At 48.7% G+C, this 15,595-nt stretch overlaps 1 protein-coding gene across 1 annotated transcript in view; it reads right to left on the minus strand.

Moving 5' to 3' along the window:
* DNER (delta/notch like EGF repeat containing) overlaps positions 1 to 15,595 on the minus strand; it is a gene marked incomplete at both ends in the record, with an annotated part of 252,537 nt that overhangs the window by 142,046 nt on the left and 94,896 nt on the right. The window contains 3 exons of the mRNA XM_084235240.1: positions 3,888 to 4,054; positions 6,631 to 6,725; positions 8,828 to 9,124. Of these exons, the coding sequence (XP_084091366.1) occupies positions 3,888 to 4,054; positions 6,631 to 6,725; positions 8,828 to 9,124 (559 nt within the window). The remainder of the gene's footprint in view (positions 1 to 3,887; positions 4,055 to 6,630; positions 6,726 to 8,827; positions 9,125 to 15,595) is intronic.

A 15,595-nucleotide genomic window follows, 5' to 3' on the forward strand; every position in this document is an offset into this window, starting at 1 on the left:
CCCAAGGGTAATGGACAAGAAGAAATAAAAGCCTAGGGAAGGAGCCCAAGGGGGTTCACCTAGAGCCTTCTAGCACACACCAGACGGCCAGCACGGCCTCGCCCCAGAGATGGTCCATCACACGGTGCCTCCAAGCAATGCCAAGTCAAAAACAAATAAGCCCAGTGAAGACAGTTTCAAGGAAACGCAGCTGGAGCAACAAATCACTCAGGGAGCTAATGAGCACCTCCAATGCTCCCCATGGAGCACACCAGGCTAAACAAAGGGCAAGTTAGCTATTTACCCCAAAACAGTGCATAAAGCAACTAACATATTTGCAAGAAACATATTTAGAAGAAACAGAGGGAATAATTAAGGAGAGGGCAGAAGAGCTGAAATTTGGGGGCAGGAGAGAGACAGCTCCTGCCGAGGCACAGAAGAGCAGCAGGCTGTAGGATGTCCCTCCAGCCTCTCCTCTCCATGAAGCAGTGTGATTATTCAGAAGGCGCTGGGAATGAAGGAAACCATAAAAAAAATTCAATGTGGTGGCACTGAAATAGGTCATTATCTGGAATGCATAGACCATGAACACCAGGCACGCGGCAATGAATTTTTTAAAAGACTGTGTGACCCTGAGGACAGCCGCCAAATTTGCCTTCTAAAGACAAAGAAGCATGCCCTCTGCTCGGTGGCAGAGAGATTTTAAAATACCTTTATGTTGGAGACCCCTAAGGCGTGAGGTGCTGAGACAGGAGAATGTCAGGGTGGTGACTGAAAGACTGGCCGACACAGGCTGCAAGACGGGCCCGTGTCCAGACCGCAGTGCCCTTTCCTGTGTCAGCAAAGCTAAGCCTGAGAAACAGGCAAGATTAAAAAGGGAGTAGAATATACCTGATACCCCAGAACCTTGGCGGTGAATGTGTGCCCAGACCAGGCTAAATACTAAGAATGATTCATTGTCTAGCAACTAGCAAGGAGGAGGGGACCGGTTTGTATCAATAAAAATGAGTTGCACCAGGTACTCGGGACACTTGAGCTGGGACTAAAAAGCCTTGTGTCCCTGGAACCCACTTCTCTTCAACTCTATTTTATGTCTGTCAATTCTTCGTTTCTTGGTTCTTTCGGATTCCTCTCCTCAACCCTGTTCACCGGAGCAGGTCTCTGGCACCTCTGGTTGTGAGCGATGTAAGGAATAACAATGAAAGGGAGAGAAGCTTCTTCCAGGTGAATGATCGAATGAATGAGGTGTAGTTACACAGGACCAGGCGCCAATGCTGGGGCTTTAGTCTGCTTTGAGGGGAACATTCTCCCTTTTGCACTAGCGTGGATTTGCTCACCTGTCAGAGGGATGCTACTGTCCTTTTCAAAATAAACTTTTGGCTCTTAGCAAAAACGCATTCATGTCTGCGGAGTTCCGTATGATAAAAATCAATTATTTTAAGAAGCTGCTTTCGAGAAAAAAAATTAACAAAAAGAGCATTAAACATGTCGATGTAGTAAGCGTAAAGCTTTCACAGCGATCACGAGAGATAAAACTTGTTTCTTTAAGATAAAAAGATTTTGATAGCGGTCCTGATGTGTGGATGTGGCCAATTTATCATCGTCAGGAGCTACCATCATCCCTCAGCAGGAACTGGAGATGGGAGCGTCTGCTGCCTTGAAGGAAAACAACACTGGAAGGTTGTGATCTCTAGTACAAAGCCCCAAGAACACTTAGAAAGTTCTATTTAGGAAATTTTAAAAGATAGCAGATTATAAATGTTCAAAATGGAAAACAAAAGTTTCGAGAAGTAAAGCATGCTACTCCAAATCAGGCACCTTGTCATCACCGAAGATATCTCTTTTGGGAAAGAATTCCTATTTTAGTCTGAATGCATCCAATGGTTATTTTAATTATTGCTCAAACAGTGACATATTTCAAGCAAAGATAAATAATTTCCATAATTTTTTGTTAACAAAATGAGTTTGAATTGCATTGGAATTCAAGTTTCCTTGTATCTCAAAAGAAAAATTTCACATTAATGCTGGAAAACATTTCTCTATTAATGTCCAACCCTATTCCTCCCTCTCCACCCCATTTAAAGAGTAGTATAAAATGTAGGCTAATGTTTCACATGGGTTTCTTCTGATGACATTTTAAAGAGTAGAAATAACTCAGAGATTTTCTTGAAGTGTTAGCTCCATGTCATAGAAAGGCAGGTTAATCTAGAAAATCATAAGACCCATATAAAATAAAATTGAAACTGTTTGTCAAAATAAACAAGCCGTTTCCTTTTAGAAACAATGCTAACACAAGCCCAGAAGCAAATCACAATTGCTTGGAATAGAGTATGGAATAAAATTTAGATTTGACTCTTGACTATACTACATCACACAAACGCTGCCATGATCCAATATCCATCTTTTTTTTGCCATTTTTTTAAAGATTTATTTATGCACACAAGAGCTGGGGTATAGGCCAGAGGTGGGGGGGGAGTGAGAGGATTCACCAGAGACAGAGTAGGGAGCAGAACAGAACAGGCGGATCTACTGAAATACACTGCTGAGGGGCGAGGGTGGGGGTCGGGCGAGGCAGGAGAGGTCTGCTTTGCCGATCTAACATCCATCTTAATAGTCAAACCCCAGCCTACAGTTCAAAACCCGTCCCTTCTTTCCCAACAAGTCCATTTCCCAAGCTCACATCTCCTTACCTTCTTCTGTCTACCCAACAACATGCCTGTTCCACACCCCCTCCTCCAAAGTAGGATTTGCAAGGACTGGGAAAAGACCTTCTCATCAACTGTAAAGTGCAATACGAAATATACCAAGCTGAGTCATTCATTTTATTGTTATATTTATATATATATATATACACTGGAGAATAAGTCTTATTGTATATTTTCCATATATCTTAGCAAATTACTTACCATATCTCAGAAGAAAGTAGAGAAAGCACACTAGAATCACCCCTAATCTTTATGATCTATACTTTCACATCCGCCATCTTATCTGACCTTCCCAGCCCCCCCCAAGAGACACACGCTGCCTGAGGACCCATGGAATATGTGACTGAGCAGGAGATGGTGTTAAGAGCAGGGAGCAAGGTGGGGTCTCAGGTGCACTGGCCGGGGTGAGGGCTGCAAACCTTGAGCTCGCGTCTCTGAGCTGAGACTTTGAGACGCAACAAGCCAATAAAGAGGCCGGGGCAGAGCTCCAAGGTTCACCTGCAAAGGCACGTCATGCTCGGTGAGGGATGGAGACAACCCAGGGGACGACCGACCTGGCAAGGCGGGCGCTGGACTCAAGGGGCGAGCCTGAGTGGAGGGGGGCGGGGCTGGGGGTGCTTCTCTCTTCCAGGGCAGAGAGGTCTGAAGCAGTTAGCTGACAAAGAGTAAAAGGGCAGAGTGACCCTTGGAGGAGAGGGTGAGGGTGGATGGGTGGGTGGGTGGGAAGAGGAATCCCCATGAGGGTCGTGGTCTCCAAGCAGCTTCTGCCTTGGAGGCTCTCACGTGGGAAATCACTGGCTGGGGGGCCCTGGGGAAGGCCTACACTGAGTGGGGGGCCCTGGGGAAGGCCTACACTGAGTGAGAACAGGGTTCTTCTGAGGGACCAGCATTCAGTGCCTCCGCTTGTCCACAATTCCTGGAGAAAATGGACTAGAGAGTCAAAAAATAACATCCCGGGACATTCAGAGCATCCCGTGCCAACACCACAGGCCTGCGTAGCCTCGTCCAGGGCCGGGGGCAGCTCGGGGCCGAGCCCACAGTCTCCACTCAGCCACACGGCGAGTAACACCTTGGGAAGCAGTTCTGACTGCCAGCAGGTCCTCACCAGACATAGTGCCCATGCCCGGAGCGTGATAAGCTGGACGCGATTCCCACCCGCGGCCCGTAAACGCCAAGCCAAGTGGGTAAAGGCCCCGCGCTCACCGATAAAGTGGTTGTGCCCCAAGGCCAGCATCTCCTCCAGGAGCACCAGCCCCCCGGGGGCCTGCAGGAGGGTCACGCTCCGGCCGTCGATGAGGGAGCACTGCTGGAACCCCGTGGCCGTGACCTTCCACAGCAGGATCAGCGAGGCGGCGGCGTCTTGCCGGATCCTGAAAACAGGAGCCATGTCAGCAGAAAAATTCAGCCCAGCAAATGGAAAATGAAAACACAGGCGCCGTCCACCCACAAGGCCTGGCAGCGAAGGCGCCCTCTCTGCCACACTGCTGTCGTTTGCCCTCTGTCCCCCACTTGTTCACAACATGCCCCCCCAAACACTGAGAGACACTCAGCTCTGGGCAGCCATCTGACTCACTGATGAAGAGCGAGAGGGACACGGCTCCTACCCACAGCAGACAGAGTTGTCAGCAGGACTGACACGCAGTAGGGTTGTCAGGTATGGAAGGCTCAACTACTGGCTCCACCCCCTGCACCCCCACTCTCCAGCACCCCTCAGCACCCCCTCCCCAGCACTTCCAGCATCCCCACTCCCCAGCAACCCACAGAAGACAGTCCTGCCTGGCTCAGTGCAGCACGCCATGCACCAGGGAGCTGTGGTCTGGATAAAAGTCTCAGAACAGCTGCCTCAGAAGGCAAATCAGCCTCAGCCTCCTCCTTTCCTGTCAGCCTCAACCCTGCAGCTCCATCCTTGCACCCCGATGCTCTGGGAATAAGGGGCATCTCTTTCCCAACCAGGTCTGTTCCCATCTCCCAGCCTCTGCCTTCTCCACCTGGGAAGCATCCTTACTAGGGCTCAGCCAGAGACCTTCCCTGCTGCCATTCCTTCCTCTGTGCCCCGGGGAATGGAAGCTTCCAGAAGAACACAGTTGCCCCCACACAGAGCACCAGGTGTAGCAGGCTGCTCACATGGGCTTCAAAAGAGACGGGCTCGTGAATAAAGGGCAGAGCAGGTGCCAGGCAGCCAGGCGCCCACCCCACTCGGCTCTCCCGCTCGCCAGCACTGGCTGGACGGCTCTTTCTGTCCAGCTCTGCAGCCTCAGAGGGTCTGGAGATTGTGGGGTTTGTGGAGAAACAGAAACTAAAACAGTAAAGGGACAGAAGGTAGGAACTGTTCGGAAAGGCTTATGAGTGTAAGAGGGTGTGACCTAGACCAGGAAGGGCTGGCAGGAAACTAAGATCCCTATTTTCAAAACCCCCGCTCTGGAAGGTGGGGGTTCATCTGTGAGCTGAGCGAGGAAACGCTTAGGACCGGGGTCCCCCTGCTGGTAGAACATGAAGCTGCCGCCCAGCCACACCTTTCTTGGAACTTCTTCCCTCAGGCACAGCCCATCAGGCTCTTCCCCTCCTGAGTGAGGTCGAGGCTGGGGGGAGGGGATGCAGGGCCAATGCAGCAAAGACCCCCTTCCAAACATTTTTCAGGGACTCAGTTTTTCGGAAGGCAAGAAGGGCAAAAATAGCCTGCATTGATGGGGGACAGTTGATAGGACCCACTGCCCCCTTTAGAGCCAGCCAGCACGGCAGGCTGGTGAACAAGGGCCCTGTTGCTCCCCAGTCTTCTAACACCCGCCAAAGACTGGCCAGCAAGGATATTCCGTTGCAAGGTGGGGACACCCCACCTTGTACCCTCACTCCCTTGCACCCCTCTCCCCAGCAACCCAAAGCACCTGACCCCCCAGCAGGTGTTCATCCAGTTTGCTCCCCCACACATGTCTCTTCCCCAACCCCCCTGGTGACAATGGACAAGATGTAACTTGAAAGAGTTTAAGAATAAAACAAATCAAAACACTCTCTTCCCAGCTGCTTGTTTTTAAAGATAAAATGTTTGGATTTTAAATTGGGGGGAATTGTGCATATGAATTCAACCAATGGTCCATCCCAATTTTAAGAGGCCAAGAAATTTTGGAAGCAAAGCCATTCGATCTGAGAGGCTCCCTGGATCTTCTCTAAGGCATCAGCCTTTCTTACCTCACGTTGGCGCTACCCAGACCAGCCTCATTCCCACAGCTCCGCTTCCCCAGCCGCCCGGGTCTCCACTGGAATAGTCTCAGAAATGGCCTCCCCAGCTTCTGAGGGATGTAGGCCTTCTTTGTCTGCACACAGAACTCCACCCATCATTCTCTCTGACTGATCAGCTAAAGGCCGCTTCCAGGGGTAGATAACCCAGCGTAACGTCACAACCCTTTCTTCCTCACAAAATTTATTAAATTGGCAGTCATTTACATAAGTGTATCATTTTGTGGGTGCAATTTCACACCTCCATATGTATACATGCTTCACCCACCCTCCACCAGAATCCCATGCCAATGTCTCACCTCCTCCCTGCCCCTCTGCTCCTCCCCGCCCTCTCTCCCTCTGGTAACTGGTGTGTTTTTCAGTCTAAGAATTAATTATGCTGAGCTTTGCCAGTTTGTTTTCTTTGGTTATGAATAGTCCACAAATACATGAAAACATTCAGTAGCCATCTTTCACTTCCTGACTTATTTCACTTAGCAACATCACCTTAAGAGCCATCTATTTTTGTCCCCCAAAACACTAGTTCATCTTTAAATTTGTGCAGAAACACAAGAGGCCCCAAATAGCTAAAGCAATCCTGAGAGAAAAGGAAAATGGCGGAACCATACACCCTGAGCTCGAACTATACTACACAACAGTAGTCGTCAAAACAGTATGGAACGGGAACAGAAACACGGCGAGGCTCTCAACAGCTGCTACCCTGGGACTTGCTTACTTGACAGAGGTGTTCTGTGGCACCTCAAAGGTCACCAGGCGGCCCCCCGCGGAGCTGTTCGAGCTGGAATTCCCACAGGCAACATCTGGAATCACCTGGAACCGAAAAGGACAAATGATCAGGGTTGATCCCAGCACAAGGTGGTGTTACACTGTAGGATCCCATGAGCTGAGTCCCCTCTGTCCCCATCGATGACACTGGGTTGGGAGAGAGACAGGACAAAAGAAACCTGAAGAACTCAGAAGAAAATAAAAGCTAAGCATGTCTGAAAGCAAAAGCTCCCCTGAGAAGATCTGCCAGTCCCTGGATGGCGAAACCGATGAAGGGACAGTGCAGGTGAGGGCCGCAGGCCCTGCTCGCTGCATGTAACCGCAGGCGGGGCCACGGCTCAGTCTAAGGGTAAAGAGGGATTAAGTGCTTGGCGAACAGGGGTGACCTTGAGGACTGGCCGACAAAGGCAGGTGCATCACTACAAAGCGGTGGGCAGGAAGCGGCCTGTCAGGACAGCCTGCTCTGGCCAAGGTGGGTCTCGGGGCCCATGCCAAGGCCGGTAGCTGGATAGCTGCCCTTCTCTTTCCCCGTGGAAATGTTACTTAGAAGTGACGTGTTCCCCAAAGTGTTACATGATGTGACTAAAAAAGGCAGCGGGGAGGGGGGAGGCTGTGCTGATCAGCACATATTGTGAACACCTGAGCCGTGCCCATCAGCTGCTTCCAAGCAGTCCCTTCATTTGCTGCTCATGCCTCGTGTCCCTCATGACCCTTCAAAGCCTAGATCAAAGTGCTTGTCATCACCGAATGAACCGGGAATACAGAAATCCTCAGCTGTCAGCCCGCCCCAAGCCTTAGTGGTCACTGCCCAGAGGCCGGGGAGCCGTTGTGGATAATGCCCACTGAGGACACGATGGGCGCCCCACTGGCTAAATAGATTTTAGCCCCCAGGACTCCAGAGTCCCCTGTTTCCAAGGCATCATTATTTCATGAAACGGGGAAGCCCACATATAACCAAGTGACTTATTCTGGCACTTTTAACCTGCTTCTTGAAGAGCCTAAGACAGAACAGCCTGGCAGGAAGATGAGGCGTGTATTTTTTACACTTACCCACTGCAGGACGCGTGTCTTTAAATAAAAGGATTGAAATGGCTGGGGGTAGGGGGAAAGGATTTTGTTTAAAGGATACTTTCTTTAAAAGTGTGGAACCAAATTTAGTTCACATGCAAGAAGTAAGTCACTCAGCAAGGAGGCATTACCCTCCTAACTCGAACGCATTTATTAAGTCTGAAATCAGAACAAGCTCATGGATTTTAGTAGGTTAACCGCACTGCTAGCTGAAGGTGGCCTTCAGAAATTGTGTGACAAGGACAGAAAACTAAAAGTAGGTCAACTGGTTCTCCTTAGCAAGAAGAAATACTGCCTTTCCTCTTTCATAACAAGAAGAGAAGTTTCTAGGCACATTGCTTGATTCCAGTAATGTGACATCAAGATCTAGGTGTTATTTCATATATGTGACAAAACCTATACTAATACACAACTGTAAGGATGTCATCTAGAAGCACAAGACATGGCATGACATTCCACACTACAGATATCCCACATGCGTGAGCTTGATTAGTTCCCAAACTTTTATGGAGCTGCTGAAAAACCCTCAGAATGAGACTTTTGAGGAGCTTGAAAATACAACAGGCCAAATCCAGACTGGACGATAGTCAAGAGAGTTTGCTATTGCCAAAATAAATACATTTTGAAATTGTCGTTCTCAAATGCATTCTCAATATATTGACAAGTCAGTGATGGCTCTGTTTTCAAACCCCACCATGGTGCTGCTACCCAAACTGGAGACTAACCCATAAGGAAGGCAGAGAAAGGTGTGGCCCGCAGGCAGAACAAGCCTTGGGTTTGTTCAGATGGCTCTTCCCCGCTGTCTGCCCCCACCTCTCCCAGAAATGTATGTGGATATGATTCCAGAAAATAATGTCACCCCTTTTCCTTTCTTGCTCACCCTTCCTGCACACAAGAACAACTGTACTGGAAATCCCCGGCTGTGTAACCAGGAGAGATTCCCTACAGAAGGGAAAAGGCCTGACTGTGTGCAGAGGGTGACTGAAAGTCTTCATTGTCATGGCCGCTGTTACAACCACTGGAATTATTTAACCTCAATGGTTTCTTCCATAAAATTACATGCGATAAAACGTCCTCACCTCCACCTGATCCCATTTCATTTCTACCACTTTCTGCCCTGTTTTCGGCTGCCAGGTGGGCAGGGTCACGGTGGCCTGGGAGCCGGGCAGGATGATGTCCGGCTCCTGGGTGGCGGGGACCGGCTGGAGCTGCCTGGGCACCAGCGACTCGGTCCAGCCCGAAGCTGGGAGGTTGGGGAGCGCCTGGTCGCAGTTGGGACCTTCGAAGCCTTCATTGCAAATGCAGAGGTAGTCGTCCAGGCGGCTGCTGCAGTTGCCATGGTGACAAGGGTTGCTGGCACAAGGATCCGCAACGAGCTGAAAGAAGACCATAAATGGGTCAATTATTCCCTCGTAAGAAAAGCGGAGCCATCCCTGGGAAATTAGCTCTGAGTCCCCGCGCTCCGCTCCAATGGTCGCCTTGTTCCTGCTGCCGACATGGTTTAAAGACTCAAGTTGGGGGGGGCGACGGGGGAGCCTCGCCAGGTGACCCTGACATTAACCCTGCACAGGGACCGAGCATCCTGCGAAGACCTGCATGTTGGAAAGGGGCCCCTCCAATCCACAGTCCTAAATGAAGTTGATTTCAGGAACACATTGGTTAGAGGCGCTTCTAAGAGCAAACTAGTTTAAAAAAAAAAAAAATCACAGATGCGGATTAGGAAAACACCCCCACTCAGTCGGCCACGGTGAACGTCTACACTGGAATCTCCCATTCACACCCGAACCCTTGCAAGGTTTCCTCTGCAGGAACGACGGGTCAGTTTCTCTCCCCTAAGGAGGCATCACCTGCTCCTCCCCTCTTCCCGCCTGATGAGCCACCTTTGGGAAGGTGATGCTATTTAACGAAAGGCACTAAGATGACCAGCTGGTGTGAAGGCCGCTACCTAGAAGCGAGGCTGGTGGCAGCGTGGTCTGTAGATTTGATGAAAATTTTTCACTCATGGCTTTGAAGGGTAATGACAGGGAAATGTGATCTTGCTGGATATGGAAGATAAAAATTCATCAGCACGCCTTTGCTGTGTTCATGTTCTAGGCAGTGTTTATCTCCGAGTCCCTTGCTGACCTCTGACTCACCACGTGTTATTACTTGGGGAGGCGCTGCAAAACAATGTGAAATGATTACCCGCTTTTCCCAAGACAGACAAAGGCGCAGGCGTGTTCCCAGCGCTTATTCAATTATCATCTGTTCCTGTGAGAAGAGAAGATGAGCCTGCTACCGGTGGACCCCTGGCTTCTCGGGGCTGACCATAAAACAGAACTTACAGGCCTTTCCCCGGGGAGCAACGGGTTAAGATGCAACCTATGAAGTTATCTGCAGCCCCTGCAGCATGAGCTCGATCTCCAGCCAGGGAGCTACCCACATGGTGCAGCAGACCTCTCCTGTCGTGCCTGCTGCTCCCCTCAGCAGTGTATTTCGCTCAGTTTGCCTGTTCTGTTCCCCACTCTGTCTCTGTTGAATCCTCTCACGCCCCATATCTCTGTCCTGTACCCCAGTTCTTGTATGCATAAATAAATAAATCTTTAAAAAAAAAAAAAAGAATTCTCTAGAGACTGGACTGCAGCGAGATGGGACCCTCGATTTTTCTTGTTGAAATGAGTCCACACAGAAACACACATAGATAGAACTATACCTGGCAAAATAGCCACCCACCCACCCACCCCCCCCCCGCCAAGGCGCCTCTTCCATTTCCAGGGAACTTCTTAAAGGACAGTAAGGGATTTGGGATGGAATAAAAGGAAGCTTGAAAAATATCACCTTGGTAATTCTCTGCCATCATTTCACAGAATCTCAGGAAGCGCTGATGTTTTGGTATTTCAAGAGTATGTTTAAACTGCAAGTCATTGAAAATATTTACAATCTTTATCCATTCAGAGTAAAACCCAACCCTTTCCCATGCCGACAAAGCCCTGCAGTTCTGACTTCTCGCCCCTGAAGTCCTCCCTTTCCGGGTGTGCTCCTCCGCCCTGGTGCGCCCCCCTCCTTGCCTTCTTTCTGTCTCTGGACTATGCCAAGCTCATCGCTACCACGGGGCCTTTGCACCTGCCAGCTCCTCTGCCTGGAATGCCTTTCTCCCAGACTTTGCAGGACTTTACCTCATTTCATGAAGATTTTCTGCTCAAATTTCACCTCCTCTAAGAAGAGTTCCCACACTACAAAATCTACAATGATCCCTTTTTTCTCTCCCCTGGACATGTGATTTCTGTGAGTGCTGGGATGTCACCTGCCACATCCCAGCTCTATTCCCAGCCTATCAAGGAACACAGGAAGCACAGTGGGCCTTTTGTTTTTCACAAAGGTGCTGAAAAAGTAGAAGATTGATTCATTGATATTCAGAAAACAATGCATGATAAAGGGCAGATGTGAACTATTCTTTAGTCGTAATATTTTCATCTCGCTTCTGAATGATTTTAGGAAGGCTTCGTGTAAAGGTGTTGCCTCAAGAATCATTTGATGGGAAGGAGAAAGAATTCAATACTAATGAAAAAAGAAGACATGGAAAGCCAGGTTCCTGAAGTGAACTTCTGAAACAATATCTGAGGTTGAACTTGTCACAAATTAAGACTTTTACTGCAAGCTCCCAAGCACAGAAATACATGCAAATCACTTAAAGACACTGGCGAGGTCATTATCATTACCAAGGCGCCCAAGTCATCTCCTCCCCAGGAAGGCTTCAGGCGCAGGTGTCCATCCGCCTTCCACCAGAAAGCTCCCGGCATGCCAGCCCTCTGCTCCTGTAAAATGATCAGGGAGGCTTTTCAAAGTACGTTGCCAGAAAGTACCTGTGTGTTCATAGAACCCTGACATCGAGAAGGGTGTTCTGAACCACGTCACCACTGGGGAGCGGCAGGCCAGGATGACCCTCACCACCACCGTGAATGAGCCAGAGCCAGAGCCACAGGCCACAGCTCCGACTTCCAGCCCAGAGCACCCCCCAAGACAGTATGGCTGCTTGGCTGTCAAGTTTCATCACCCCCTGTGTGAGACGGCAGAAGGGAGAGGTTCTATTTCAATGAGCAGGGTTCCCCTGCGGCCACGGCAGAGCACCTGAAATGCTTCCTTAGAATAAAGGTATAACAATGAGATATACTTAGCCAGTGTTGATTGAACCTGACTATGTGACATGAACTAGACCAGGTCTGGAACAAAGGCCACACACACCCCCAGGTGCAGGGTCTGCCCCAACGGAGTCAACACCCAGCAATCCCATACAGCACTGGGAACAAGAGGCCACGTCAGTCTGCCCACTGCTCACCAAGCGCCTGCTCCGTGTCGCTGCTGCCTTTCCCATTGTGTGGGCCTTACTTCCGTCAAGTGCTAATGAAAACCATCTATGGTAAGTCGATTTATTATTCTGCTTTTGCCATCAAGGCTTAGCACTGTTCAGCAAATGACCCCCTTATATAAAGAATAAGAAGCCCAGGTCTTTGCAAAGTCTTCGGAGGCCCTGTGGGGTCTGCTTTCCCACCCACTTCTTTGCTCTGCTCTGCTCCTCTCGCTCCCCTCACTTGGCTCCAGGCGCACCTGCCTCGCTGTTCTCCAACTCTCCAGGCACCTCCTGCCACGGGGCCTTTGCACTGGCTCTTCCCTCTCTCTGGGAGGCTCTTACTTCTGGCTGCTCCAGGCTGTGAGTCTTTGCTCCAATGACATCTTTTCATGGGGCCTTCCCTGAGCACAGTATTCAACAGGACACAGTCTCCACCCCTTGGTACTGTAGATGCCTCTTAACCTGCCTTACTTTCCCCAAAAACATTTGTCACCTTCTTATAGATTGTGGGGGGGGGGTTGTTTATTTATTTATTTGTTTGTTTGTTTATTTATTATTTTTTCTCTTCCCTCACTAGAATGTAAACCCTGTAAAGTCAGATGTCTTTACTCTGTTTTGTTTATTTGAGTTCCCCAGCCCTCGAACATTGCCTGGCACATGGAAGCTGCTGAAAAAAACAGTGGATAGATGGATGGAGTTATACACATGTATCTACAGAGCTCGCTGTATAAAACAAAATTAGGATTCTTCAAGTCCAGTTCCAGGTCTCAAGAACATAAATCACGGGGAGTCAAGTAATTCCACTATCATGTTTCTAGAGCAATTAAACAACTCTAAGCCAGCTTTAAAGGGGAGCAGACTCTGTCAGTCTGAGCAGTAAAACAGCTCCTGCACCCTCCTTGATGAGGGCAGGAGAGTCGGGCTTCTGGGGGTCATGGGTGGTCCCAGCACCCATGCACCCAGCCAACCTTCTCTGGTCCTCAGAGACCATCCAGGTAAGCCACGGGGTGATGCACATCACCCCCCCACCCGGGCAGCGCTGGTCTGCTGGTGGACATAGCAGGTGGGAAGGCCAGGTCCCCACGGCAATGCCCAGCTCACCCCCCCGAAACTCAGGTCCAGCAGGTGAGGGAACAAAAGCTGAAAGGAAAATATGCTGAAGATAAACGATACCATTTAGGAGCTGCTGTCTGGGCTTCACAGATGAGAGGAAAGCGCAAATAGCATACGGGATTAAATAAAGAAAGATTAACGGGAAGGCCAGGAGAGCCCGCCTTGTTTAAAGAAGAAGACAAAAGCTAAAAATTAAACTGTTAATTGTATAGATTTCAAAAGGGATTCAAAACAGTGAATAATGTGATAGTGTGCCTGTGTGTGTGCATACACACACACACATACACACACACACACAGACAAAGCAGGGAGTTAAATGCACCCTGAGATCTGGTCCTTTCTTGTGAATAATCATCCCACGCTGCTGCCGCCCTCTTGGGTTGTATGTCCCTTCCCCACTGACAACGAGAACTGTCTGCCTTTGCAATCTCTAACGCTTCAGACTAGCTTCATTAAAAAAAACAAAACCTGTTTCAATTGTATAACAACAAATATAAGATAAAATGCAATCATTAACCTTTAAGCAAAATCCTGGCATCATAAATATTTATTGTAAGTCGTGTTTGACTGTACACAACCTACTGAGGTGGCCTGCGGTTTGTGTGTGTATTTTATCTTGCAGGAGAAAGTGCTGCTCTAGAGGTCACTGCCATCCTTGAATCTCATTAAGTTTGTACTATAAGCAGGAAATAAGCTGCCAATGTGCATAATGAGGCAAAAATCATAATGAATAGAGCTGAGTTTGGGGATTCTCAAAATTTAACAGGCGATATTTTCTCAGCTATAATTTATAGCTTCTAATGATGGGGTGGGGGAGGAGTTAAGGCTTTTTTAATATTGGCTGGAAGAGAGAATAAAGAGAAAGCCGGTGGGGTCTCTACCTACTGTCAGCCAGCAGGTTCACTTATTAAATGCCCTACGTCCATTATATCAGATTAATTCATCTCTTTAAACCAGATTTTTTCACATTGCAGAAAAAAATTCTGAAACTACTTTCACATTTTACTTGAGACTTTTTACCTATATTTGAGTCATATGCACTACAATCAGGAGTACTTATGGGGGTGTTCAGGGTAAGCACGGGGGCCACCCTGGCACAGGTGCCCCGCCTGGCACTCGGGAGGTGAAGGGAGTGCCACGTACAGAGTAGGGAGCAAGATGGGGCACAGAAAGTGGTAACTGGGGGACAGTTGGCGTGTTAAGTAAGAAGTGGGCTGAGCCAAACTCCATACAGGCTTTGTGGATGCCACCCCCACTCCATCAAGACACTGAGAACTACAAATCCCATGATCCCCAAAGGGAAGTTGCGAGGACTTAAGGGCAGAGTTAAGCAGCCATTATCTCAGTTTGCAAATAAAACCAGGCATGTTAGTGGGGTCTGGGGGCACTTGGCTTGTGCTCTTGGCCAGGCAGGTTGGGTCTTGGAGGGTCATTTGGGATTCCAGGTCGGCGAAATGGGTAGGACACATTTAAGAACTTATCTCCCTCTTTTCTCCCTGAGTTGTACATTTCCTCATTTCCCTTGTAAATAAACCTTTGTTAACCTTTTGTGTGTGCCTGCAGTGTGAGTCCCTTTTAAGTGCACGGGTGAGGACCCACAGTCAGGCAACCCATTTTAGAGTGGGGTTGCCCTGTAACAGTTTCAGGAATATTTCTGAGCAGCGGTATCAATCCAGGAACTTTTTAATACAGACTTTGATACAAATATTAGTATTATAGGGAGAAGTGGTGCCTTATTAAGCAAGAAACAAAACCCAAAGCCAGACAGGATTTCTAAACCTTGAGGCTGCTGACCCCTTGGGTTGAATAATTCTCTGTTGTGGGGCTGCCCTGTCCTGCCTCCTCTCTACTTGCAGATGCCAGTGTCCCCTGGGGGAAAATGTCCTCCACTTAAAGACTGCTGTCTTCCAGGGACAGACGCGCATCTTCTACTCCATCATCAAACATGTTTGAAGAACCATTGGATTTCACAAACAAAGTGAAAAGACAACAGCATGTGGAGGAAAATGCAGGACATATTACAAAGGACATAAACATGTCAATTGCATACAGTCCTCAAGAGCAATTAAAAACAGAGACCTCATTGTTAAAAAGGCAAAGAAATCAACAAGCAGAGGGATTTGGACCTTTCTTTTGGAAATCTGAGCTGTAGAATCAATTAAAGACTCTTTTAAAATACAGATTCCCACCCCCAAACTGTGAGTCAACAAAGTTGAGACCCAGGAAGCTGTATTTCAGCTTTCCCGGGATTAATCGGAGGCACGTTGTCCAAAACTTGAAGTTTGCAATTTGTTGGTATACACCAGGGCTGGCAAATGACCCTGCGGGCCAAATCCAGACTTTCTAAATAAAGTCTTGTTGGACAAGGCCTCGGCCATCTGCCGGTGTTTTGACTGACCCCAGGCCA

Source organism: Talpa europaea (assembly GCF_964194135.1).
Source record: "Talpa europaea genome assembly, chromosome: 1".
In the NCBI taxonomy this organism is placed as follows: Eukaryota; Metazoa; Chordata; class Mammalia; order Eulipotyphla; family Talpidae; genus Talpa; species Talpa europaea.